The sequence below is a fragment of the Canis lupus genome, chromosome 14, assembly GCF_011100685.1.
Source record: "Canis lupus familiaris isolate Mischka breed German Shepherd chromosome 14, alternate assembly UU_Cfam_GSD_1.0, whole genome shotgun sequence".
In the NCBI taxonomy this organism is placed as follows: Eukaryota; Metazoa; Chordata; class Mammalia; order Carnivora; family Canidae; genus Canis; species Canis lupus.
Window position 1 is genome coordinate 7,815,685 of NC_049235.1, and position 27,006 is coordinate 7,842,690.

General features: G+C 44.8%; 1 protein-coding gene and 2 long non-coding RNA genes across 3 annotated transcripts; 1 reads left to right on the plus strand and 2 right to left on the minus strand.

Moving 5' to 3' along the window:
- Positions 1–1,171: 1,171 nt before the first annotated feature.
- Positions 1,172–3,117, minus strand: HILPDA (hypoxia inducible lipid droplet associated). The gene is given in 3 exon segments (XM_038556601.1): positions 1,172–1,884; positions 1,887–2,101; positions 2,936–3,117. Coding segments are annotated over 2 exon segments (189 nt in total). The 5' UTR covers positions 2,038–2,101; positions 2,936–3,117; the 3' UTR covers positions 1,172–1,846.
- A 108-nt stretch (positions 3,118–3,225) lies between these two features.
- Positions 3,226–9,825, plus strand: LOC111098730. The gene is made up of 2 exons (XR_005369317.1): positions 3,226–3,391; positions 9,194–9,825. It is a non-coding gene; the product is annotated as an uncharacterized LOC111098730 (long non-coding RNA).
- A 6,429-nt stretch (positions 9,826–16,254) lies between these two features.
- Positions 16,255–22,920, minus strand: LOC119866816. Its single transcript, XR_005369151.1, has 3 exons — positions 22,596–22,920; positions 19,563–19,636; positions 16,255–16,821 (listed from the first exon to the last, which is right to left on the minus strand). It is a non-coding gene; the product is annotated as an uncharacterized LOC119866816 (long non-coding RNA).
- Positions 22,921–27,006: the final 4,086 nt, after the last annotated feature.

Consider the following 27,006-nt stretch of genomic DNA (forward strand, 5'->3'; position numbering starts at 1 on the left):
GTCAGTGCCTGAAATCCGAGACCAAAAAAAAAAAAAAAAAAAGTCAGCTATATTTTTTATTTGTACTCTGCTACTGAGAGGTGAGCCACATAACCCCAGCTATCCACTAAGGATCATGGAGGCAGACGGTACCATGTGCCCATGGGTGGGAAGCTGGAAATTCTTGCTAAACAGCACTAATGACTACCATAGTACAATAAACAGAAGTGATACCCAAACCACTGGCTTCTGGAGTAGTGGCATTTAAGCTCAAGAACGACTCAGGAAGCAAAAGTGGGTTAGCAGAGGCACCATACTCCTTTCTTACTCTTTGGCAAAAGTAAATCAAACTCACCATACATGAAATGACAAACGTCAAGAGAGTGTGAATGGATATATTACCATGGGCAGAGGAGTGAATGAATGCACTTGAAATGGCAGCAGCAGATGGAGTAGTGGATACAGGCAAGAAAAAACCCCCACCCAAATCCCTCCATTTCTGTGTAAAGACCAAGCTGTAGAGATCCAGGAGTGAGCAGAAACAATTGTCTGTGAAGTGTGGACGTTTAACCAGCTGACCTAGAGATCAAAATTGAGCCCTTATTCCTATGGATAACAGCAGCACAGGAGGAAAAATACAAAGCCTACTGGACTGATAGTCCTCTTTCCCCCAGAGACTGAAGGTGAGGGTGCTAGAAGAAATCATTTTTCTTTAGAAATGGAGAATCAAGAGATGACTAGAATATTCTTGGTCTAGGCTCAGAAAACTGGTTGATACAGGGCAGACCCAACTGCCCTTGCCTCTGAATTCAGGTTTATTTACATTGTTTTATGGTTTTCTTAAGTAGCTTCTATGCTCAGTGTGGAGCTCAATGAGGGCCTTGAACTCACAACTCTGAGATGCTTTTTTTTTTAATTTAAAATTTTTTATTTTTTAGATTTTATTTATTCATGAGAGACACAGAGAGAGAGGCAAAGACACAGGCAGAGAAAGAAGCAGGTCCCTGCAGGGACCCCGATGTGGGACTCAGATGCTCAACCACTGAGCCACCCAGGCACCCCTACATTATGTTTTAAGCAAAGTATTCTAAGTACTTTTCTCCTCCAGAGTTTTTAAGGTGTCAAACCCCAAATCTAGGAATGAAGACCCTTCCCTACCATTAACTTCAAGGGCAGAAGTCAACATGACACATAGAAATATATATTCAACTTTTATTTCATTAGAAAAATTAATTTAAGCCACATGGTGGCCATAATGCCATTCTTGAGCAGGCTTTGTCATCCCACTGCCCCCTTCATACCAATATACATGCATACATGCTTTGTTAGAGAAAGGACTTTACCATATGAAACAATGGGAGGTGGACACTGACTATTTCATCATCCCCCTCCCTATGCCAACTCATACACCACTTCAACTGCTGTCCACACACAGACAAGGTCTCATGGAAGAGAAGCTGAACACCACATAAACTGACCATAACACCCAAACCCAAAGGAACTCTTGGAAAAAGCTAACAAAGCAGGGATGAAAATAACCCCATCTCCCAACCGCTGAACATGAAGCACATGCCCCTAAGAGACATCAGAGCCATGGTGCAAAGGACACCAGAACGTATACAGCAGACCCTGGGGAGAGCAGTGACATCATTCCATCGCAGTTATAGGCAACCCACTCACACCGGTATATTAGACAGGCTCTTTTTCCAGGGCAAGGAACATCCAGATGGAGAAGCCCTTCAAGGGCCTGGTAACAGTTTGTTCTGGTAACACTGATGTTCTGAGCTTGCCTGCCCAGGAACTGGACACCTGCCTGGATCTGTTTAGGCCAGTGGTCCAAGGTTATAGCTGGTGGAGGGAGGTCTTATCACACCTCTCTGGATGGATGGTCTGGAATGCCCTTGGGGGCTCTGCACTGGCTGTATGACCTCTGGTGGTCCAAGAGCTCCCCAGCAATGGGCTCTCCAGTATGCCTCCCAGGGACTCCATCAGTCTAACGAAGATGGAGAGCAGGGTCAGCACCACACCTAAGAGATAGAGGTTCAACATAGGCTTCATGGCTGAAAGGACTTCACTTCTCTGTAGAGCGGTAGAGCTGTCACTTCTTGAAGGCCTCTGGATACTGAGGAAAGAGAGGTGAGATTAATCGACAGCCTTTTGGGATATGCATGTATCTAGTCCTGACCTCTGTCTTCCTGTGGAGCTAAGGGTGAGGCTCAGCCCGTCAAAGAGACAGGGACCAGTAGATATGTTCTTTGCAACAGACTCTCCAAGCATAGTTATGCTGTAGACTCCATGGCTGCAGAGCTAGCCTTGCTTCTTGGACTAATTCAAGAGCACTCCTTAAAACTTTTACTTCTCCTAAAGTAAAACCTTTTATTTCTCCTGCCAGGTGCAATGCACAACCCCTATGCTACAGTCCAGAGACCAAAAATCTTCCTGAAAGGAGTCTTTTTTTTTTTGGGGGGGGGGGGGGAGGTAAGGATAGGAGAAAGCAATCTGCCTAGAGGTTCTCCTCACACCTCAGTCAGGTTCCAGTTAATCATCAACTTTTTGGTAAAGCCAAAATAATTACAAGACAGTCACATCTATCAAGTTCACTTATTCAACAAACACACCCTGGATACCTACAACGTGTTAGGCACCCTGGAAGGTACCGCACGGGGCCCGGTAGTCATGAACCCTGCCCTCAAGGGCCCTACAATCTAGGCAAGAAATTAGGCAGCGAGCAGCCACACAACACGCCAAGTGCTAACAAGGGCTGCTGTGGGACCAGGGCCGGACGGGGACGCCTAACCCGGCGCTAGAGAGCACGAAGAGAGACACATGGAACGCAAGGCCATCTCTGAAGCCAAGGCCGGAGCGGCTGACTCCGCACCCAGGTGGAGGCGCAGGGAGGACGAGTCCAGCCGGGGGCGCGGGGCGGAAAGCCGGGGAAGCCCACAGGGCCGCTCACCTCCAGGAGCAAGGGCCAAGAGCGGCCCGCTCGCCAGACAGCGGGTCTCGCAGGAGTCCGCAGGCAAGTCACGTCCCGAGAGCGCCAAAGCGCAGCGCGCAGCCCAGACGACTCCCCGACGCAAAGGCGCAGCCGTAGGCGCGAAGCTGAGCGAGGCTGCCCACGCCGCCCACTTATAGCCGCGGCCCCGCCCCGAGCCCGCGCACGCGCACTCGGGCCGCACGCACTGGCCCCGACGCACGTCCGTGGCCCCGCCCCCGCCCCCGCCCCCGCCCCCGCCCCGCCCCGCCCCGCCCCGTGCCGCGCCGCGCTTCCCGTCGGACCAGTTTCGGAAAGCGTCCGCCTGGGGTCTGTGAGTCACTGAGGTCGGCAGTGGGACTGCGTGCGTGTGAACCCAGACTGCCTTCTTCCTGCTGCAGGAAGCCGGAGGGAATCAGCCCATTTACGCCCTACCAGGTGGACTGGAAGACTTACCTGGAGTGCCCAGATCCAGAGGCCCGCGGGCGGGGCGGGGCGGGCGGGGCGGGGCGGGGCGGGGCGGGAGGAGGGCGTCTTCCCCAGACCCTCCACGAAGCAAGGATCGCCGGAAGGCAACAGGTCCCACCCCTACCCTACTCCTAGTATTTAAATTCCAGCGACTGTAGAGCTGACTTTCACTTTCTAGGAGAACTGAGATTCCTCAACCCTTCCAAACCCCGACATTTAGTTTACCATCGATACCACTGGAATGACGAGAGGCCCTTTTATTTTTATTTTTTTTTTAATTTTTATTTATTTATGATAGAGAGAGAGAGAGAGAGAGGCAGAGACACAGGCAGAGGGAGAAGCAGGCCCCATGCACCGGGAGCCCGACGTGGGATTCGATCCAGGGTCTCCCGGATCGCGCCCTGGGCCAAAGGCAGGCGCCAAACCGCTGCGCCACCCAGGGATCCCGAGAGGCCCTTTTACAACGTACTAAGTTCCGCCCTCCAGGAATGTCTGTCATATGTGAGAACATGTGAAATACTCAGCTGGCCCTGGCGTCTGTGCCTGAATGCACACGGACAAGTCACTTTGTACTCACTGGGCCTCAGGTTTTAAAGATTGTATTTATTTATTTGAGAGAGAGAAGAGAGAGCATGAGCTGGGGGAGAGGCAGACGCCCCGCTGGGCAGGGACCACGGAGCCAGATGCCAGGGACCCTGGGATCATGGGCCTGAGCCTAAGGCAGACACACAATGTACTGCGCCACCCAGGAACCCCCACTAGATAATTTTTTAAAGGTACTTTCAGATTGAAACAAAGAGCTAGGAGGTGACAATCCAGCCTCATCCCCAGATCTGCGGGCTGAGAAACCTTACAAAGCACCTCTCCACCCCCCAATCCCACCCCCCAGGAAACCGGAGAAATGTAGACCTTCTGCTGTGAGAGCAGATCTCAGAAAATAAGAGTCCTAGGGAGACGCCGGGAAGGCCCCTGGGAAGAGCCTCCACACTGAAGGGCTGTCATGGTCTCACGGCTTTCCTCCTGGGGATGGCAGTTTGGCCACAGCGCGGGGGGAAGGTGACTCCAAGCAGGGCCACAGAGCTGTGGGACTGGCGGTCCCATGTGCCAGGGGCAAGTGCGGGGGCTGGATGCGTAAGAAAGAACCCGGAGCCTTCTGCATAGGCTCTGCGATTTTGCAAAAAAAAAAAAAGAAAAAAAGGATGAACGAACAAACGAGCAGGAAGGGAGGAGCCAAATCCCAACTGCGACCTTTCCCCTACTTTCTGTGCTTGTGGTCTTGTTTTCTGGGAGGAGTGAGTCGGAAAAGGAGAAAGTTGGGGATGGAGACGTGCTGGCAGGCAGGCACTTATAAACTAACCTCTCTACTTAGACCGCAGGAATTTTTGGTCTTTCCTTAGAGTTTTGACTGTTTTTGTGCCGGACTCAGCAACTCTTGCACTGTTGTGAGGAGACGCTAGAGCTCTGAAATCACACTGCCAGATGTCCCAACTTGCTAGTTGGGTGCTTTGGGCAAATCCTTTAACCTTGCTGTACTTCAGTTTCCTCAGATGTTAAAGGAGAATAATAGCAGCCCTTAACTGGAAGTTAAATGAATTCATCCTTGTAAAGCACAAAGAAAACATTCCATGAGTGTTAACATTATCTGTATTATCCATTACAAAACTCCCAAAGAGGGGCTTTGGTCATAGTAGCTTATGTCTGGCACGTGAACCCAGGAATTCCACAATAATCCTTTGGGCTCTGCTTATTGTGAGCTCTCAATTTTTATGTTTACACAGCTAGAAGTAAGACATGGGCACCTCTCAACAATTCCCTCTCTCCCTATAGTCACTGTCATTGCCTAAATGTCATACCAGCTGAAGTTAACCAGGGTTTAGGTGAATGTAGCCCTGTGCTTCCCTTGTACCAGGTATGAATATTATTGGTTGTCATCTTTGGGTAGGAACTGGGCATATCTAAATCGGGACTCTTGTCCCATCTCCATCACCTTGGCCAAGTTAATTAATCTATTGGAGCCTTAGTTTCCTAATCTATAAAATGGGGGAAATAATATATAGATAAATAGGAGATGCTCCATAAGGAGTGGCTATTATTTTACTAAACCACTTGAATGTGTGTGTGTGTGTATATATATATATATATATATATATTTTTTTTAAGTATTCTCTATGTCCAGTGCAGGGCTGGAATTTACAAACCTGAGATCAAGAGTCACATTCTGTACCAACTGAATCACCCAGGTGCCCCTAGGGGCAAATTCTTATCTTAAATCAGGTTGTTATCTAGTTGGATAAATAAGACCTGCAAAAGATAACTGCCAACCCAAGGCACTATAGGGGTCATGGTTAAAAATGAATTGATCTTGGATCATGATCCACGGGGTCCTGGGATTGAGCCCTGCATGGGGCTCTCTCTGCCTCTGCAGCTCCCCACTGCTTGTGCTCTGTCACACTCTGTCAAATGAGTAAATAAAATCTTTAAAAATAAATAAATCCTTTAAATTAAAAAAAAAAAAATTAGACTTGAGCATGAGTCCTGCTCTGCAATTTGCAACCTATTGTCCTTGGGCTCTGCTTGCCTCCGTTTCTTCCTTTATAAAATGGGAGTAATGAGATGCTTGGGTGGCTCAGTGGTTGAGCGTCTGCCTTCGTGATCCCGGAGTCCCAGGATCCTGTCCCACATTGGGCTCCTGGCAGGGAGCCTGCTGTTCCTTCTGCCTGTGTCTCTGCCTCTCTCTCTGTATCTCTCTCTGTGTCTCTCGTGAATAAGTAAATAAAAACTTTTTTAAGAATGGGAGTAATAATAGTTCTAACCTTAGTAGGTTAGACTGTTAGGAAGTTTAAATAATGGATGTAACGTACTTAGTATAGATTAAGGGCAAAATAAATGGTGGTTACTAATCTGATTAGCTCCAAGGGTAGACTATTGTGAACATACGGCAGTGCTTGGGAGCCCCGAAATAGAGGAAGAGAGGGAACTGGGTGGGAGAGAAATATGAAGGAAGAGCATGGCTAGGGTGGCAGTGGTCCGCTTGGGGATCGTTTAACAAATTCACCATGAGTGAGTGGAAGACTGGAAGCAAAGTAAGCATTTTCCAAATAATTGGCACCTGCCATGCATTTTGTTGAATGTCTTACATAATATGATTTAACTGAACTCCCATAACAACCCTGTGTGGCAGGTATGAGTGTCTTCCCACTTTGTTAGCCACACGAGCTAGTCTTTTACTCATCCTTCATATCTCAATTCAAATATGTTTCCGTGGGCTGCCTGGGGAACTCAGCTGTTCTCTCTCTCTTAAATAAGTAAATTAAAAAAAAATGTTTTAAAGACTTATTTATTTATTTATTCAGAGAGAGCGAAAGAGAGGCAGAGACACAGGCAGAGAGAGAAGCTGGCTCCATGCAGGGAGCCCGACGTGGGACTCGATCCCGGGTCTCCAGGATCACACCCCAGGCTGCAGGCGGCACTAAACCACTGCGCCACTGGGGCTGCCCAGTAAATAAAATCTTTAAAACAAAACAAAAACCATATTTCCTCTGAGACCCCTTTGCTGACCCCTCAGATCCTTGCTAAAGGCTGCAGTAGCATGACATACATTTCCATCACTGTTAGTTACCTTACCCTTGATTGTAGTAATGTCTGCTTCCCTCTTAAAAGCCTGAAAACATCAGTGAAAGGAGTATCTGGTCTAATTTTGTCTTCATTTCATCCTAGCACCTAGCACCACATAGTAGGCTTTCAATAAATATTTGTTGATTGGAGAAATATATAAACAAATGATCTTACCCGGCATATTCAGTGAGTCCCCATTGTTCTACCAAAGAAAGGTAGACAGGGCCTCAAGAAAAACCCTTTATAAGTTCTATCTTCTCCTTGGGAACTGCTAATCAAGGAAAGCTCCTTAATGAACCATATCCTTACCCCAAGCCCCTCAAAAAAAGTGCTACCATAGTCAGCCCGCACAGGAGTACCATACTAAGAATATAATATCTTCACAAATCTGGTCTTATGATCTGGGTTCCATTTAAAGAACATGTCTTTGCCAAGGTGGTGAGTATAAATTGGTACACTCTCTATGGAAATCAATTACATAGTAGCTATAAAAACAAAAGAATGCATATGCCCTTTAACCTAGAATTTCATATCTAGAAATGATCATTACAGACAAATTCCTGCATATAGAAAATGGAGTATATAGAGGCAGTCATTACAGCACTGTTTGTAATATTAAAGATTGGAAAGAAACAGAGCAGCCTATTAATAGGAACTGGTTAAGTGAGTGACCAGTACCAGGACTGCATGATCATACAGTGGGTTACTATAAAGCCAGCCAAAAGAATAAAGGGTTTTGCACAGACTGATGTGATCTCCACAATACAATAAGTGGAAAAGCTAAGCGTATAGTGTGTGTATAATATGCTACAGTTTGTGTTAAAACAGACTCCCAAGAAAGAACGTACAAAATGAGATACCAACAAGACGCCTGGGTGACTCAGTTCATTAAGCATCCTACTCTTGATGGCAGGGTCTTGGGGTTGGGTCCCGCATCAGCCTCCATGCTGAGCATGGAGTCTGCTTGAGATTCTCTCTCTCTCTCTCTCTCTCTCTAAAATAAAGAAGTAAAATAGTTTTTAAAAACAAGATACCGGGGTGCCTGGGTGGCTCACCCAGTCAAGCATCTGTCTTTGACTTGGGTTCTGATCCTGGGGTCCTGGGATTGAGCCCCATAACTGGCTCCCTGCTCAGTGAGGAGTCTGCTTCTCCCTCTTGCCATTGCTCATGATCTGTTTCACTCTCTCTCTCTCTCTGTCAAATAAATAAAATCTTAGCAAAAATGAGATACCACCTCCTACCCACTAGGAAAGATCTATCTATATCTATATCTATATTTATATCTAACTATCTATCTAATATATATATCTAGAGAGAGAGAATTATATAGAGAATTTAAAAGAAAACAAAATAAGCAGTGGATGTGGAACCCTTACACATTGTGGTTGGGAATGTAAAACAGCTGTTGTGGAAAACAGTTTAACAATTCCTCAAAAAATTAAACATAGAATCACCATATTATCAACAATTCTACTCTGAAGTAAATATCCAAGAGAACTGAAGATATATGTTCACCCAGAAACTTATATACAGATATTCACAACAGCACTGTATTTAATAGCCAAAAAAGTGGAAACAACTCAAATGTCCACTAACTGTAAACAAAATGTGACACAATGGAATATTATCCAACCATAAAATTTAAGTACTATACATGTTTTAGTATGAGCGAACCTTGAGCATATTATGTTAAGTGAAAGAGGTCAGACACAAAAGGACACACAGTGAATGACTCCATTTATATGACATGTCCAGAATAGGCAAGTCTATAGAGATAGGAAGTAGGTTAGTGGTTGCCAGGGCCTGGAGGGAGAGAGGAATGAGGGGTGACAGCTAATGGGTACAGAATTTCTTCCTGGGATGATGAAAATGTTCTAAAATTAGGCAGTGGTGCTGGTTGCACAACTCTGTAAATGAACTGTACATTTTGAAAGGGTGAATTTTGGCATGTGAATGAGATCTTAATAAAGCTGTTATTCTCTAAAAAGAAAGGCCAATTAAAAACATCATCCACTGACAAAGAACTAATCACTACAGACCCTTACTAAGGAACTTTTCAAGTGCTTAAAAAGAAACCTGAACCCAGAAGCAAATAGTGAGATTCAAGAAAAAATGGTGAGAAAACAAATTATGACTACTCAAAACTATTTTTTCCAGACTAGAAGAGAGCAGAAAAGTGGCAGCAGAGCACAGCATGTGAGATTGGAGCAGTCCTCTCTTGGGAGAGACAGCACCAGAACTTTGCATGGAACCTGAATGAGCTGGTGGTTCGTGAACAGAGCTGTATCAATGCCAATGCCCTGGCTTCACCATCACAACATAAAGACCCTAGATACTAACCCTGGAGAAGTACTTGGGAATTGTTTCTACTGCTTCGCTTTGCAACTTTAAGTCCAAAGTCATTTCAAAATAAAAAGTTTTAAGAGTTAAAAAAAAAGTAAACCCCTTTTTAGTAGTAATGATTACTTTGGCAAAGTAACAACAACAAACTAAAAAATAATGGTAAACCTTTAAGTTGGAAACAGTGAGTAGAGAACAAGTCTTATTGAGAGGAAGGTAGATATTGATTAATTTTAGGCATTTTAAGTCCATATTAAAATGTTAAGGGCAGCTCTTCCTGTTACCTTTTGAACGATTCAGGCTTCAAGCCATTGGGTGGAGCAGATCACATATTAGCCGTGAAGGAGAGGACTAGTGGCCCAGAGTGGAATATTTCTTTTATTCTCTACTCTATCCTCAGTGTCTGATATGTGTTCAGTAAATATTTGTGGAATAGATGGATACATAAATGAATGGCTTACTCTCTCACTCCCTTCTGGACTCTGATCAAATGTCATTTCTCAGGGAGGCCTTCCTAACCACCCTATATAAAACACACCCTCATTCTGTCCATCTCCCCTACTCTGCTTCATCTTTTCTTCACACTACTTGATACCACCAAACCTATCTTATACTTAAATGTTAATCATCTGTCTTCCCCCACTAGAAGGTAGCTCCTTGAAGATAAGGATTTGAACTATTTTGTCAATAACTACATGCTTAAACCCATAGCGTTACCTGGCATTAGGTGCTCAACAAATACTTACTGAATGATTAAATATTTTTTTGATTAAATATTTTTTAAGAAAAAGAGCAGCTCCTCAATGATTGGTTTTATTTATTAGTAATTGTGCAACATTTTAACAATTATTTCTGGGTGATATAGCTATGCAATTTTTCCTCCAAAATTTTCTTGCGGGTGCATGTGTTACTTTTATAATTAGAGAAAAAAACTTTCAAAATGTAAACTAACATTTTGTAAATTAATTGCTTGTGCAACATTGTGACAACAGGAGATATGCAATGAGGGGAAAACAGCCAAGGGAGTTTGGATGGGGAAACTGGGTCAAGAGCAGGGCTGCTGTGGGGGTGGGGGTGAGTGGGAGGGCTAGGGCAGTGCAGGGCACCAGAGAAAGATGCCCATGGAAGGTAGAGTCAGTTCCAAAAGATGGGCAAAGGGCACCCAATGCAAACAGAGGCTTCTACACCCCCTACCTGGGCCAGGGGCCAAAATTCTGAGTGTGGTTCTGGTGCTAACTACCTACCAACCTGGGACAAGTTGCTTTTCCAGGCCTCAGTTTTCTTTTCTGTGAAACACAGAGCTGAGGGAAATGAGCTGCCTCTAAGTGTTTCTACCTCAGAGGTGTGTGGTTCTAGAACCTGTGCTAAGAAACTACAGCATGAAAAAAAAAAAAAAGAAAGAAAGAAAGAAACTACAGCATGGGCGGGAGTGAGTCCCAAAGGCACAATGGACTCCTGTCCCCAAGCCCCATTTGGGAAATCCCGGATAAACAATGCAGAGTTAGAAAAAAAAGTATTTAGACGCCTGGGTGGCTCAGTGGTGGAGCATCTGCCTTTGGCTCAGGATGTGATCCTGGGGTCCTGAGATGGAGTCCTGCATTGGGCTCCCCACAGGGAACCTGCTTCTTCCTCTGCCTATGTCTCTGCCTCTCTGTATCTCTCTGTATCTCTCATGAATAAATAAATAAAATCTTGTGAAAAAATAGTATTCAAAACTATATGGCCCATCTACATTAACCATGATATATATAAATATCATATATAAATATCATATATAAATGTCATTTATATCATATATATATATATATATATATATATATATAGAGAGAGAGAGAGAGAGAGAGAGAGAAAAAGAGACTGATAGGATATACTCTGAAATATTAACCTTGACATTAGTTTTCACTGGGCAAGCCCTTTTAATTCATTAGTCACAAAAGAGTGCCAGGGGCCTACAGACTTTTCAAGGACTCTCAAAAAAATGTTTGAGATATAGAAGAGAAAATACATTGCTTCAAAATTTTTTGAAAAGCAAAATTAAAATGAATGAACAGTTAATCAAAGGTCCCTCAAATATGACATGTCAACTAGACAATTTTACTCAACTCAATAACTTTAAATGTGGGATATGAGTATATTTTAGTGGGCTGGAGTCACGTCTAGGGCCTATGGAAGTTCTTAAAATGAGTGAGTGGTGGATTATGAATTAGTTTTATAGTTTCCTATAGCTTCAGATCTTCTACTATAAGCATATATAGTAAGAAGAAAAATTCAATGAATTTTGAGAAAGCATGTAAATGAAAAAGCCTAGGAAAATTTAGGGTGAAGAAACTTTCCCCATCTCAACAAAGGCTGAGGCTCTCTAGTCCTCTGATTTCTATAGATAATAAATAAAAAGGAAACTTAACTCAAAACATATATTTTAAGAGTTTTCTCTTTCTGTGCTGATTACTAAGTTATGCCCATCCAACAACTGGAATAAATCCACATGTGGACATTCTTCTCCCTCTTTCCTTCATGGAATCTTAAAATTATTAAATGTTAAGACCTAGGAGAAGCCTTTCTTCTTCCTGTCTTGGTGTTCACAGTGCGCTGAGAGTGGGGCACCCGGGTCAGCCATGACCCAGCCAGGCATGGAGTGGAGAGAGCTTCGTGCTTCTGGGCAAGTGGCTGCAGGAGCTCCAGGAGGGGGCAGGTGGGTGTCTGGCTGTCATATCAGGGAGATGGAAGTTGGGGTGAAAGCCTGGAAGGTAATGGGTTTCTCCTGATTTCTGTGCTATTTTCATTCATCATTGCAACATCTACATCCCCCTCTTCTGTGTGTGGCTACATGCACACATACCCTGTGTTTACATATATGGGTACACATGGGTACATTCTCTGTCTTCCTGTCAGGCTGACACCTTTCCCCCAGACACAGACGCCCAGACATTTCTGCTGCCAGCCGACTAACTGCATAGCTCTGTTCCCAGTCAGCTAGTGGAGGGCAAGGGGGTTGCCCTGCTGCCTCTCATCCCAGCCAAGAAGGGCAGAAGCTGCTGCCGGGCAAGACAATCTGGTCAGAATTCTCCTCTTCTTTCCCCTCAATGGTGATGGCCCAGGTCCTCCTGAGTCCTTCCCCCAACTCAACTCCAACCTCCCAACCCTCCCGACCCTCTCCCTGAAAGGCAGCTAAATCCACCCAGTCTGTCAGGCTCCCAGCTCTTTCTTTTCTTTTCTTTTTTTAAGATTTTATTTATTTATTCATGAAACACACACACACACACACACACACACACACACACACAGAGGCAGAGACTCAGGCAGAGGGAGAAGCAGGCTCCATGCAGGGAGCCCAACATGGGACTCGATCCCAGGTCTCCAGGATCAGACCCTAGGCTGAAGGCGGCGCTAAACCACTGAGCCACCGGGGCTGCCCTCCCAGCTCTTTCTTTAGGCCCTATGATCCTCCCCAGGCCCCCAACTCTGGTTCTTTTGCTTACTGAAGTATCCGTTCCTGATGTCATAGCATTCAATGTTTTGCCTCTCAGCTGATAAGCACGTTCTATCTAGAGAACCTCCTGTACTGTTCTTAAGAATTATTACAAATGAAAAAAAATATTACAAATGTTTTACTTATTCATTTATTTTCACTGTTAGATTGTAATTACTTCGAGAGGAAGGGTTATTTGAAGATTTAAAAATATATTATCTTTTTTTAAAAAAGTATTCTCTATGCCCAGTGTGGAGCCCAATGAGGGGCTTGAACTCATGACCCTGAGATCAAGACCTGAGCCAATATCAAAAGTTCGATGCTTAACTGACTTAACCGAGCCACCCGAACACCCCCCAAAATATATTCTTTTTAATCTGTGCCTTGTACAAACCAGGCGTTCAGCAGTTATCTGATCAATCTCTTTAAAAAAAAAAAGATTTTATTTATTTATTTGAGAAAGGGAGAATGATCAGGGGAGGGGCAGAAGGAGAAGCAGACTCCCTACCAAGCAGAGAGCGAAACAGGGGGACTCCATCTTGGGAGTCTGGGTTCATGACTTGAGCCAAAAGCAGCCACTTAACTGAGCCACTCAGGTCCCCTGATCAATCAGTCTCTTATCACACACAGGCAATATAGATCACTGAGCCCCCTGAGCTCACTAAATCCTTTAGATAGACTAAACTCATACTTTCTCTGCCCATCCCACCCATATCATCAAATTGAGGCTCAGCCACTGCCCAGCCAGAGCAATGGGTAAATCTTTTCCTCTCTCCAGCCTACAGTCCTCTCTGTTGAAACAAACAGACTGAGCTCCATATGCTCTAACTTTCCTTCTAGCAGATTAGATTCTCTAACTCAGTGCTGTTACAGCATCATGGCAGCCTCTTGTCCTCTGACTTTTGGAATAAATTTATAGTTGTCCCCTGCCTCTTCTGTCTCTGCAAAGCAGGGAGAAGTCAAGGAAAAAGAAAAAGAAAGGGATGTGGAGAATCTTTCACAGTAAAGGAAACGTCAATTTAGGGACTCATGCAAAATGAGGGCCACCCAGAAGATTGTGCTTGGTGTGTAATGGGACATGCAGAGCCCAGGTGTTCTGGGTGTGTGCATCAGGACAGGTGTGTGCACACTTAGGAAACTTTACTCTGGCAGTGACTCTCAGACAGTTGATGTTCTCGTTGTTGATGTGAACTGCTGCCCTAGAGTGCGTGGGTGTGTGGCTTTCAAAGCCTCCTGGTTCAGGTCACTTGGTCAAGAGGCGTGTGACTATTGTTGTTTTTGTGTGCCTGAAACTGTGCTAGGCTCATCACTCCAGGAAGTTCAAGTTCTTTGGTTGGATTAGTGAATCACCGCGTAGATAGAAAACATGGGCTGCCTGCAGTTCCCAGTTCCCTTACTTCTTGCAAGCCAGGCAATGAGAGCAATCTCCCCATGGTCCCAGAGGCCAACACACCTGAACAGCCCCTTCCCATTGAGGGAATGCATTGTGAAATTATACCCTGAGGAAGAGACATCATCAATGGGAAGGGCACGAAGTCAAAGTCATTCCACAATCTGGAGACAAGACAATGGCCTGGAAACAAGCTCAGTAACCAACCTTGCCTTGCTCAGCTCCCGAGTTGCATTGCCTGATTGACCAAGGAAAGGACATATTCCTATGCCCACAAGAATGAGAAGTTACCACTCTGATCAGAGCCCAGATTTCAATAAACCCTACACCCGAGGTTGGGCTCCTCTGACCTGTCAGGGCAAGACAGAGGGGTTCCTAGCTTCAGGGAGGATACTGTCTACCATCAGAGTTAGATTTCCTCCCCAGAGGATGGGCTCACCTTCTAACCCCTTCCCGGTAAAGTCATTCCCAACCCCACAACGAGAAGCTCGTCGATATATGTACTTCTGATTCTTCTAGCTGCTTTTCCCAACCTGGGACATCTGATCATCCTGTCAGAACACACAGCAGTCCCTCTCCTGCCCTCTTGCTTGTCTGATAAAGGTCAAACCCAGCTCTGCTGCTAGGCTTCTTGCATTTTCTGATTAAGTCCCCTTTCTCACATAACTGTGGTTCACTTATCCTCATGTGGTCCCCATGCTTTCTTATAAATTTATATGCTGATTTCCAGAAAGGGCGTGTATTTGACAATGTCATTTTTCTATTAAAGATATCTTGTTGGGGCACCAGCTAGCTCAGTCAGAAGAGCATGCTACTAGATTTTGGGGTTGGAAGTTCAAGCCCTACATTGGGTATAGAGATGACTTAAATAAATAAAACTTAAAATAAGTTTCTGTTCCTCTTATCAGTTTTCCAAGTTCTTGCTGTATTAAGTTGAGCCCTTATCTATTGTATTTATGAAAAAATATTTCCCTATTTGCTTTTAATTTTATGACTATTTTCCTCTTTTTTTTTTAAGACTTTATTTATTTATTTGACAGAGAGAGAAAGAGAGAGAGAGCCCAAGCAGTGGAGCAGGAGAGGGAGAAGCAGACTCCCTACCGAGCAGGGAGCCCGATGTGGGGCTTGATCTCAGGACCCCAGGATCATGACCTGAGCCGAAGGCAGATGCTTAACCAATTTAGCCACCCAGGCACCTCTATTTTCCTCTTTTTAACATTCATTTATTCCACAACTATTTATTAAGTGTCACTAGGAATAAGCACTGAGCAAGACATTTTGGAGGCTGGACTACTTGCCTTTAGGATCCTTCCTCCCTCCTACCCTCTGATTGTTCAACCTTCAGGTCTAGAAGCTTGATAGTATAGTCATACTTTTGGGTTATAAGGCTCTGGGCCTAATCACTTAAATTTATATATAGCTCACATAAGTAATAAAAAGGTAAACATGAATTTAAAATGTATAATATATGGTTAATATAATAACTCACTGCAAATAAAATTCACATGAAATTGACCTATCAACAACTTATTAACTTTCATTTATTAGATCACAATGAGGAATAAACCCTCCAGGTGCTGTGCTGAATGGTCAATGAGTACTTTGTTATGTATAAATGTCCACTTGGGGACCCAAACACAACAGAAAGTAGCTGAAGGTGGTAGAATCAGAGCTGGCTAGGGGATCTCAAAGGTGAACATCACCAAGTCCATGGGCTCGCTATCCCCACTGTCCCTATGGGAGGAGTTAGAGCCCTGGGACTGGATTTCTTGTGTTGGTATTTCTGGGTTAAGAGCAGCAGCTATCAGGTCAATGGAACCTGAGTTGAAGCTCAACTCCACTACTTATTGACAGTGTCACTTTGGATAAGCTACTTAATCTCCCTGGGGCCCAGTTGTCTCATTAATTATCTCTCAGTGGGAGTGATGATACTCCCCCCCCTATAAGACCATTTTGAAAATTAAATGACATTATGTAGCCAAAGGTTTTGGCAGTGTTTGTACTGACGCGCTCAATAGATGTTGGTTATATTTTATTATTATTATCACCACTGTTATTATTCTCCTTATGTTATGTGGCAGAGGCTGGCTGTATTTGGGTGCTGAGGATGAAACAATGAACAAGACAAACACGGTTCTTGCCCCATTCCACCTCCAGAGATCTGATACCCCGATTCAGCTCCTCACACTCATACTCAATCCAACAAGGCTGAATTTTGCAGATAGCCTTAATCATACACACAGCCTCGCATCCCTTCTTGCACTGCCTTGTTGAGAAAGTCACTTTAAATCAAGGACAATCTCAGACTATAAGTTCTTTGAGGGCAAAAAATTAACTTATTTCTCATTCCACTGAAGAACACAATACATGTTTGGAAAATGACTGGTGTCCTTCTGTGAAGTGGAAAATCTGGACACAGGGTGAAGAGGGCCATATGAAGACAGGGACAGAGATTGGAGTTAGGCTGTCACAAGTTCAGGAATGCATGGGTTACCAGATGCTGGAAGAAGCAAGGAAGAATTCTACTCCAGAGACTTCAGAGGGAGCACAGCTCTTCTGCTACCTTTGGACTTCTGGCCTCCAGAACTGTGAGAGAATAAATACCTGTTATTTTAGTGGTATTTTGTTATGGTGGCCCTAGGAAAATCATACAGATGAGGTGGAGTGGTATGTAGACAGGGGATGAAAAGGATTCTAACACAAATCAATACCATTTACACATCTGCAGGAATGTCAGATTAACTCATTTTAGGACACCAGAAAGCTATGTTAGATCATGGGGAGGGGAGGGGGAACAAGGCAGTGTGGTAGGGGGAGAAGGATAGTGCTATGGGACACTAGGCATCTAGGGGTTGAGCATCTCTGGGGCCAGATCAAGGGTGCATGGAGAACAGAGGTCTAGGGGAAAGCAAAGGCAAAGAGGAGCTTTCCCATCAGTCTTACCCAAGGAGCAACTCTGGGGACAGGCCATACATCTGGGTTCCCGAAAGGTAGGGTAGTGTTCCCACACTTCTGACACTTAAGGACTCTAGCCTCATCCATAAATCCATGTTTCAATTTTGTTGATCCCCCAACAATTTACCAATTAGAGTTTCTGATTAATAAGTGAGAACTAATAATAATACGTTCACTCACTTCAACATTTACTATATGCCAGGTTTGTGCTCTTTGGTGATGTTACAACCCGAAGAGTGTGCATTCTCTATTCTTCAGCAGCTTAAACAATTCTAGTCAAAATTAAACCACTTGACATTTCAGTTCGCCTAGGAACCCTAATGAAAGGGAGTGTATGGGTTATATCAGGATTTTTGAAATACTGAAAATAGTCCTGGGGAGCTTTTTAGTGGCAATACGGCTGATTTCCTAATTCTGAAGGGTGAACAGAGAGCAAAGTCTTTTGTTTTCCAACTCTATAAAACCCATAGAAAGATCATAGAGCCTGCAATACAAATAAAATAAAAGCAAAAAAAATTTTTTAAAGATTTTATTTATTTATTCATGAGAGATACAGAGAGAGATAGAGAGAGAGAGGCAGAGACAGAAGCAGGCTCCCTGCAAGGATCCCGATGTGGGACTCAATCCCGGATCCCAGGATCATGCCCTGAGCTGAAGGCAGATGCTCAACCGCTGAGCCACCCAGGCGTCTCAAATAAAAGCAAAATTTAATGCCACTCCCCATAGACCTTCAGACGCAGAGGCAATAATAAAACAAAACAAAACAAAACAATACAGGTTAACAAGTGTTGACAAGGATGTAGAGAAATTGGAACCTTAGAAATGGGGCTGCGGATGTAAATGATGTTGCCGTTTGGGAAAAAAAGTGTGCTGCTTCCTCCAGAAGTTGCACATGGAATTACTATATGACCCAGTTACTATATATATATATACTCTAAATGGGTGGATTTTACTGTGTGTGAATTGTACCTTCACAGTAAAACAAACAAACAAAAAGTCTCAAGCCCTAATGACTAATGATACTGGACATCTTTTCATATGTATATTGGCTACTTATATATCTTCTCTGGTGAAATGTCTTTCCACTCCTTTAGTCATCTCTAAATTGGATTCTCTTTTTTGTTGTTAAGTTGTAAGAGTTCTTACATGTTTTGGATATAAGTCCCCTATCAGATACATGGTTTTCAAATACTTTCTCTCATTCCATGGGTGCTCTCACTTTTGTTTTTATTTTTAAAAATGTTTATGTGGGAGAGTGCTCTCACTTTTAAATTCTAGTTTGGCGGGATCCCTGGGTGGTGCAGCGGTTTGGCGCCTGCCTTTGGCCCAGGGCGTGATCCTGGAGACCCGGGATCGAATCCCACGTCGGGCTCCCGGTGCATGGAGCCTGCTTCTCCCTCTGCCTCTCTCTCTCTCTGTGACTATCATAAATAAATAAAAATTTAAAAAATAAATAAATTCTAGTTTGGCTAAGTATAAATTTTAGTTTGCTAGTTATTTGTTCTTAGACATTTATAATATTATTCCTTTGTCATCCAGCTTATATTAATGATAGAAAATGAGGACTCCTGTCATTTGTTGCTTCTGGACAATTCTCAGCCACTGTCTTTAAGAGTATTTCCTCATTTTATTCTATTTTCTCCTTCTAGAACACCAGTTCCACAAATGTTAGCCCTGGCATTAGTCATTCTGGTCACCATGTCTCTTAACTTTTCCTTCATATTTTCAATCTTTTGTCCAGCTCTGCTGCATTCTGTGTAACTTTTTAGTTTTTTTTTTTTCAGTTCACTAGTTTTGTCTTCCATTCTATCTAATCTGTGGTTTGACTTGCTTACATAGTTTTAAATTTTGATTATTAAGGCTTTCATCTCTCCATGTTCAATTTGACTTCTTTTCAAATCTCCTTTAACTTTTTTGAGAGCCTATGATCCTTTTCTCAGGTTTTCAAGTTCTTGTTTTCCTCCAAACATTTAAAACATTCTTCTTTTTTATGCTGTACCTAATAATTCCATTATCAGAGGATGGGAAGGATCTTACATAGCTGTTTACTGAGTATGATGATATTTGTTCACAGAGGATTTTTTTCTCTGTTTTGTTTTGTTTTGTATTTGAGCTTTACTTGTCCAAACTTTTTTTTGAGGGGATCCTATGGAGCCTGGAGTGAGGGGTGGCTACTCCAGAGAAGCTTTTCGAAAAGCTTCTTTAAAGAATCACTAATTGTGGGGCACCCAGGTGGCTCAGTTGGTGAAGCTGTTAATCATGCAACCCTTGGCTTCAGCTCAGGTTGAGGTCAAACGTCTGACTCTTGGTTTCAGCTCAGATCATTACTCATAGGTCCTGAAATCAAGCCCGGTGAGGGGCTCCTCACTTACCCAGCAGTCTGCTTGAAGATTCTTTCTCTGCCCCTGGCTCACTAGGGCATGCTCAAGTGCACATGTTCAATGCTCTGTCAAATAAATAAAATCTTAAAAAAAATAGAAAAAGAACCACCACTCATTCTGAATTTTTGTTAATGTTTTGTCTTATGTTTTCCCAGACCAGACATAATATAAATTTATTCTCAAATTCATCTGAAACACATGATCAAAAATTCCCACAGGAAAACCTTTTTCATGTCTGAAATGCACATAGAGATAAGTACATAACTCTGATCCCTCCCTTTGCTAATGGCCAGATTTCTCCTGGCCCACCCTTCCTTGAGAGCACAGCCCAGAGGATGCCAACTCTTTGCCAGGTTTTGGTTATTGAGATTAGCCAACTCCCACAGGACAGCTCCAGCTTCTTGGTCCACTTAAAATAACTCTGGTTTTCAGATTTCTCTATTCTTTGCTCTGTATATTTGTCTTCTTTTTAAAAAATTGTATTTATTTATTCATGAGAGATATAGAGAGAGGCAGAGACATGGTCGGAGAGAGAAGCAGACTCCCCTCAAGGAGCCGGATGCGAGACTGGATCCCATAACCCCCTGGACCACACCCCAGCCAAAGGCAGATTCTCAACCACTGAGCCACCCAGGTGTCCCTGTATATTTGTCTTCTGCCTCAGTAGATTTCTCTTTCTTTTCTTTTCCTTCAAGCTCTGCTATGCACTTAAAAGAACATTTATATCTTTGGTATTTTGCATCTGGAAGATCGTCTTAGTACCTAGTTCTTATATTGCCTGAAATAGAACTCCCAGGGGGGAAAATGCACAAATAAGCACAAGATTTCTAGTGTTCACAGCCCCACTGAAGACTTTAGACATGTGCTTCAGAAGATGAGTTCATCAGACAGTGGAATTCCTATTACTGTTAGATGTTAGATGTTAGATGTATGGGTAACCTAGAACATTGACCCAACTAGAATGCATCACCCTTAAGAAGGGTTTGAAAAAGTGAAATCTGTGCTAAATCTTTTGAGTAGTCAGCAGGAGCAAGATTAGAGACAAAGGCTGGTCTTTCTGAGACCCTTAAATCAATCCCCTTCCATCTAACTCTCCTATGTGGTGCCCTAGAGGAAGGCATGGGAAGCATAGTACCTGGCACCTAGTAAGTGCCCAATAAATACTTGCTGACTAACACTGAATGTATAATTGAGTCATTGTGTCACAAGACAACTCCTTGATTTTCTGCAGTAAATTTCTCTATTAATCCTACCAGTCCTCAGGCCAGTGTTGGAGAATGAGTTTGTTAAAACACTGCTACAGAGCAATAAGGTACATTGGGGTAGTATTAACAGATAGTCATTTCCAACTAATCAAAGTAAAACATGTACTTGGGGTTGAATGATGGAAAAAAAAGGGGGACCAAAGCCCACATATGAATTATGAAGTATTACCTAACACGCATGGAGCACTTGTTATATACCACTGTTGTTCTAAGTTCTCTCCATGTATTAATTTGTTTAATCTTGCCAACCACCTGAGGAGCTCAGTGTTGTTACAATCCTATTTTATAGGTGAGAAACTAAGGCACAGAGAAATTAAGTAATTTGCTATTGAAAGATGGAGCTGGAATTCAAACCAGGCTGTTCAGCCCAGGTGTTCATGTGCTGAGCCATTAGGCCATCATGCCTCAGCTGGGACCTGGGTTCCTTCACACAGATCTGCATACTGTTTCAAACAACACGTCTTGTGAAGCCTCTGGCCCTTGCCTGTGCTCTTCTTAATACTTGAAATGACCTGTTCTTATTTACTCCAAAGATACAAATGCAGTGATCCGAAGGGGCACCTGCACCTCAATGTTTATAGCAGCAAAGTCTACAACAGCCAAACAATGGAAAGAGCCCAGATGTCCATCGACAGAAGAATGGGTAAAGAAGATGTGGTATATATACATGGAATATTACTCAGCCACCAAAAAGAAAAAAAGAAAAGAAATTTTGCCATTTGTAATAACATGGATGGAGCTAGAGGGTGTTATGCTATGTGAAATAAGTCAGTCAGAGAAAGACACCTATCATATGATCCCACTCGTATGTGGAATTTAAGAAACAAGATAGAGGAGCATAGGGGAAGGGGAGGAAACATAAAACAAGACAAAATCCGAGAGAGAGAAATCATAAGAGACTCTTAATCATAGGAAACAAACTGAGGGTTGCTGGAGGGGCCGGGTGGGAGGATGGGGTATCTGGGTGATGTAATGAGCTCTGGGTGTGACTTAAGACTGATAAATCACTGAACTCTATCTCTGAAACTAATACACTACATATTAATTAATTGAATTTAAAATTTTTTAAAAGAAATGATCTGTTCTTTCTTTATCTGGGGAAACTTTTTTCATCTTTTCAGACTCAGCTGAGATTTTTGGTGCCTCCAGAAACTGGCTCTACTTTGGACAAGGGCAACAAGGACAAAGGGGAAGGGAAAAATCTATACTCCATGATTGAGAAGATAAAAACCAATAGATTTCACTTATATGAAGCCAAGAGGGAGACATCCATGTTGCCTCCTGGCCTAGGGCTCTGGGGGGCTGGGCTGAAACCTTGTGTGTAGAGGGACATGTACAGATGGGAGAATCCATTAAGCCATGTTGTAAGAGTTTTAGGAGGCACTCTTTGTATCCAGCTTGCCTTTCCTTAGGACGGCTTAATTCAGAAGGGAAACCAAAGTGGTTGGTGGCAAGCACGCCTCCTCTATTCCGTGTGATTTGGGTGGTGATACAAAACCCCTCTGCCCAAATGTATTTTCCTTTATGCATGAAATCTCCATCCTTTGGGGTACAGTATTGTCTCCTGAAAGTCACATTTTACAACCATATACTGAGTTGCAATTACGTGCCAGGCAGGGAGCTCGGCGATCTATCTTCACAGCAATCCTAAGAAGCAGGTGCAATGGTAATCATACGTTTTCGTTTGAGGAAGCTGGCTTCTGAGAAACGACCCTCATGTAAGGTAACACCGCTCGAAAATGGCAAGATAGGGACTCACTCCGGTTAGGAATCGGCGCTCTCAACTGTTCCCGTGCCTCTCCCTGACGCCAGGTGGTCTGCGCATCCCTCCCGGGGTCCCGGAGAGCGCCCGGCGGTGGGGAGACAGCGCCTTCGCCGCCTTGCTCCGAGCTGCGGGGTTGCTCTTTGGGGAAGTCCGGAGGGGGGCGTGGGACTCGCGGATGCAGGCGCCGGGAGCAGCCGAGGTTCGTCCCAGGAGGGAAGGGCGTTCAGCGAGGCGTTCGGACTTGCTGCGCCCCGAGAGCCCTCCCTCTCCGGCTGGACGGCCGCGGGCTGCCCTCGCGCCGGGGCTCGCTCTCCTCCCGGGGCCGCGTCTGCGCGTCCGTCCGTCTGGCCGGCTCACGGCGCCGAGCTGGCCCGAGCGGGGCTGCCCCCGCCCCTAACGGGAAGGAGCCTCCGCGCACCCTGGCCCGGGAGCAGACCCACGCCCGGGCAGGCGGAGGCGCGAGCCCGAGTCCCCGCTCTCCCCGCAGCGAGGCTGGCAGGCGGCTCCGGGGTGCTCTGGGTGCCGACGACTCCCAGTCACCTCGGATGCCACCGCTTCTTAGCCCGCGCCTGTCCCGGGCTGTCCCGCGGGCCCCGAGCTCGGTGAGGCAGCTGCTCCGCCTTCCCCGGGATGGCCACACATCGCCGCCGAGGAGAAGCCGGGCGGCATGTAACCCCCCGCAGGGTGGCCCCCCTCCCCTAACCTGAGGAGTCAGCCTTTGTGTGACAGGTGCCTGCCTGCGCTCTAGGGACCTAGCTGTGGCAGGGAAGTGAGTGGGCGGAAGGAGGTGAAAGGTCCCGGTTCACCTAAGCCTCCACCTGCACCCATGAGGTCAGCAAACCTGGGCTGGGCAGGGAGGGTCAGAGTGACTGGGTCTTTCCCAAAAGCTGGGAAGAGCATAGGTCTTGCCCTAGTCACAAGCAGGTCAAGGGCTGAGCAGCCAGCTGGAAGCCAGTAGCTTCTCAGAAGCAGTCTCCTTGGAGGCAATTTCTATCCTCACTGGTGTTTGCTTCTACTAATTTTTTTTTTTTTTTAAGATGATGGGGTTGGTGTTTTACAAAAGTAGTGAGATTGGTATTTTAGGTATTAGGTAACTCAGAGTCCCAGAGTCCGGATGGGTTGGGCATCAGGATGGGCCTGGGACATCATGACCAGAATGCACTCTGTGCTAGCATGTGGAGATTGGCTGTCCTAGCACCACCCACCCCAACCTCTTGTCTTGCACAACCTGGAGCTCCAATGGTTTAAATAGAATAAGCCAAATCATCTTCTTAGCTATGGCCAGAATTCTGGTGTTCAACTCTTAGCTAAAAAGTAAATAGTATATTTGCCACCATTCCCTATGCTTAAGTTTCTGATGGAGCAATGAGATGTCTCCAGGGCCCTCAAACTCAGAATGGGTGCAGTACCACCTTGCTATGTCACCTCACTTCTGACCCACAACCCCTGGAGGCTGAAGGGTTAATGTAAGCTCTGCCTAATTCTGGAAATTTCTCACTAGGGCTGCTAGAATCCAAGGCATGACTACAGCTAGGATGCATGAGAACCGAGACTCAAATCAGGCCTGCCATTTAAACAGGACACTAGGGCATCCCTGGTGGCGCAGAGGTTTAGCGCTGCCTGTGGTCCAGGGTGTGATCCTGGAGACCCGGGATGGAGTCCCACGTCAGACTCCCTGCATGGAGCCTGCTTCTCCCTCTGCCTGTGTCTCTGCCTCTCTCTGTCTCTCTCTTTCTCTCTGAATAAATAAATAAATCTTTAAAAAAATAAAAATAAAAAAATAAACAAGACACTAGCCTGGGATCACGAGAGTCTTAAGAAGGTAGTAGGTGTGAGGCATCTGGGTGGCTCAGCAGTTGAGCGTCTGTCTTTGGCTCAGGTCATGATCCCAGGGTTCTGGGATCGAGTCCCACATCAGGCCCCCAATGGGGAGCCTGCTTCTCCTTCTGCCTGTGTCTCTACCTCTCTCTGTGTGTCTCTCATGAATAAATAAATAAAGTCTTAAAAAAAAACAAAAGAAGAAAGTAGTGAGTGTCTGGATGTGGCAAGAGAGGAAGGATGAATGTGGGGCTCACACTGTAGTGGTGTGCAGGTCCCCTCATACACACAGGCCCCACATCAGTGAAGAGTCCTTACATGTGGTAGGAGCTCAGTAAATAGTGGTTAAACAAAAAAAATTGGCAAAGTTTTAGACTCAAAAAGACTGAGAAGTGGTCATAACCATGTCCCAATCCTTTGCACAATTGTGAGGTGCACCTGATTTCCATCCACCATGCATTTGCATCCCAGACCCTTACCTGTGGCATCCTGTTTTCCCTGGAGCCCCCCCACCCAACTTTCACTTACCTCACTCCTTCCCGTCCTTTCAGTGTCAGGCTAGGACTCTTCCAGGAGGTCTGGATTATGTGCCCCTCTTCTGTGCTCCCATATACTGACACTGCCTTCCTGTGCTCGCAGACGTCACGTGGGATTGGAATTACCAGTTTCCCAGCCTGTGCCCTTCATCAGACCACAAGCCTTGAGGCCGGTGATTGTATCTTACTCTGTTCATGCCCCTGTGCCTAGCACATTGTCAATGCTCACTAGATATTTATGAGATGAATGCATTAAACACACTGTTTCTCCATCCACTTCCTCCTTGGAAGTTGACCTGAAGTGGAGCCACCTGCCAGGTGAGACATAAATCAACCTCTGGCAGAGAGAGACGTCTGTTTTATAAAAGACTTCAAGCCCAAAGAAACAATATCTAAAGTTGGAGGCTCAGGCATCGTGGCTGGTGGAGGGTTTCCTCCTGCAAATAACATCTGGGAAAGGCAGTCATCTGTTCTGCAACCGATGCTGCTAAGAACCAAAGGTTGGGGTGTTTATGTGTGTTGAGATGAAGCGGAGGACCCTCGAGTCCTGAGCAGCCCTTTGGTCCAGTGGCGTCATGTACCGTGCTGTGATGGGTGCTGTGATGGGTGCAAGGGCCAAAGGGGAGTGGGGGTTGGGTCTGCTGAGTCCGAACCATACCGGAGCTCTGGCAGACGATCTCTACATGGCAGCTGCTAACCGTGAAGGTTATGTGGGGAAAGAGGGGCAACTTTGGGCTGCCTGGGTGGCTCAGGGGTTGAGCATTTGCCTTCGGCTCAGGGCAAGATCCCCGGGTCCTGGGATGGGGTCCTGCATCTGGCTCCCCACAGGGAGCCTGCTTCTCCCTCCTCCTCTGTCTCTGCCTCTCTCTCCATGTCTCTCATGAATAAATAAATAAATAAAATCTTAAAAAAAAAGAAGAAGAAGAGTGAGTTCAAGAACTTAACTGCTACATTGTTTTGTTCTGTCAGGTTTTTTTGTGCTGATTTAATCAGCCAAGACGCTGTGATTACAAGTATGAATATATAAGTAATGTGTTTGAGGTTGAGGATTGGGTGTAGACAGATGGTTAGAGGGTGTGTGCGTGTGCATGCACATGTGTGCTTCATACCCCTGTGGACATGGTGTCCCTGTGCTTTCAGTTCAGTCACAGAAATGAGGAGGGAAGAACGGGAAAGAGGAAACACATACAATATGCCATATGCTTTATGATTTTTACCTTGTTTAATCCTATAACTCTGTACTGTAGATTTCGGCTATCCCCATTTTGCAGTTGAGGAAACTGAGGCTCACAGACGTTTCGTAGGGTGCCGAGGGACACGGAAACAATTTGTGATCTTCATAGTAATGTTCAATTTATGTCTGCTCCATTATTTCCAGGTTGACTCCTAACTCAATGGTTTGGCCATCTAGGACAGGACACAGAGGTAAAGCATTGATTGAACCCGGTTAAGAAAGGTTAAGCCTTCAGGCCCTGGGGTCAGACTGACCAAATTCCAGTCTGACTTTAACTGTGTGACCTGGGCATTAGTGTGGAGACCTTATGTCAGTGCCTTTCTTTTAATGCCATAAATTTCCCTTTATTAAGTGGTCAGCTCCAAACAGCTTATTAAATATTTATATCCTAACAACATAGACATTTGAAAAAAATAATACACATAAATTAAAAGCAAAAATATTTTAATTAATTCTTAGATTACCACGATTACTGATGAGATACTGTGACTTGGGAATTGCATTACTTCTCTACCTTTGGAATCAAATTGAACACTACCCTCAATTCCTGCTCCACACCGACTTCAGGTGGAATGTCCAGTTTTGCCGAAATAAGTCATTGAAAGGAATGCAGCGCCACCTACTGTAGAAACAGTGAACTGCCTTGAGCTAGTAGTTCACATAGATGTCAGACGTCGAGTATTTAACCGCTCCTGAAAATTTTCAAATATTCTGCGGAACCTCCGTGTGGCAACTTGGAGTACGTTGGCACACGGTCTGGGAATTGCGGTATTAGGGACTATCCAGGATTACTTGGGCAATTTACTTATCTTTTTGT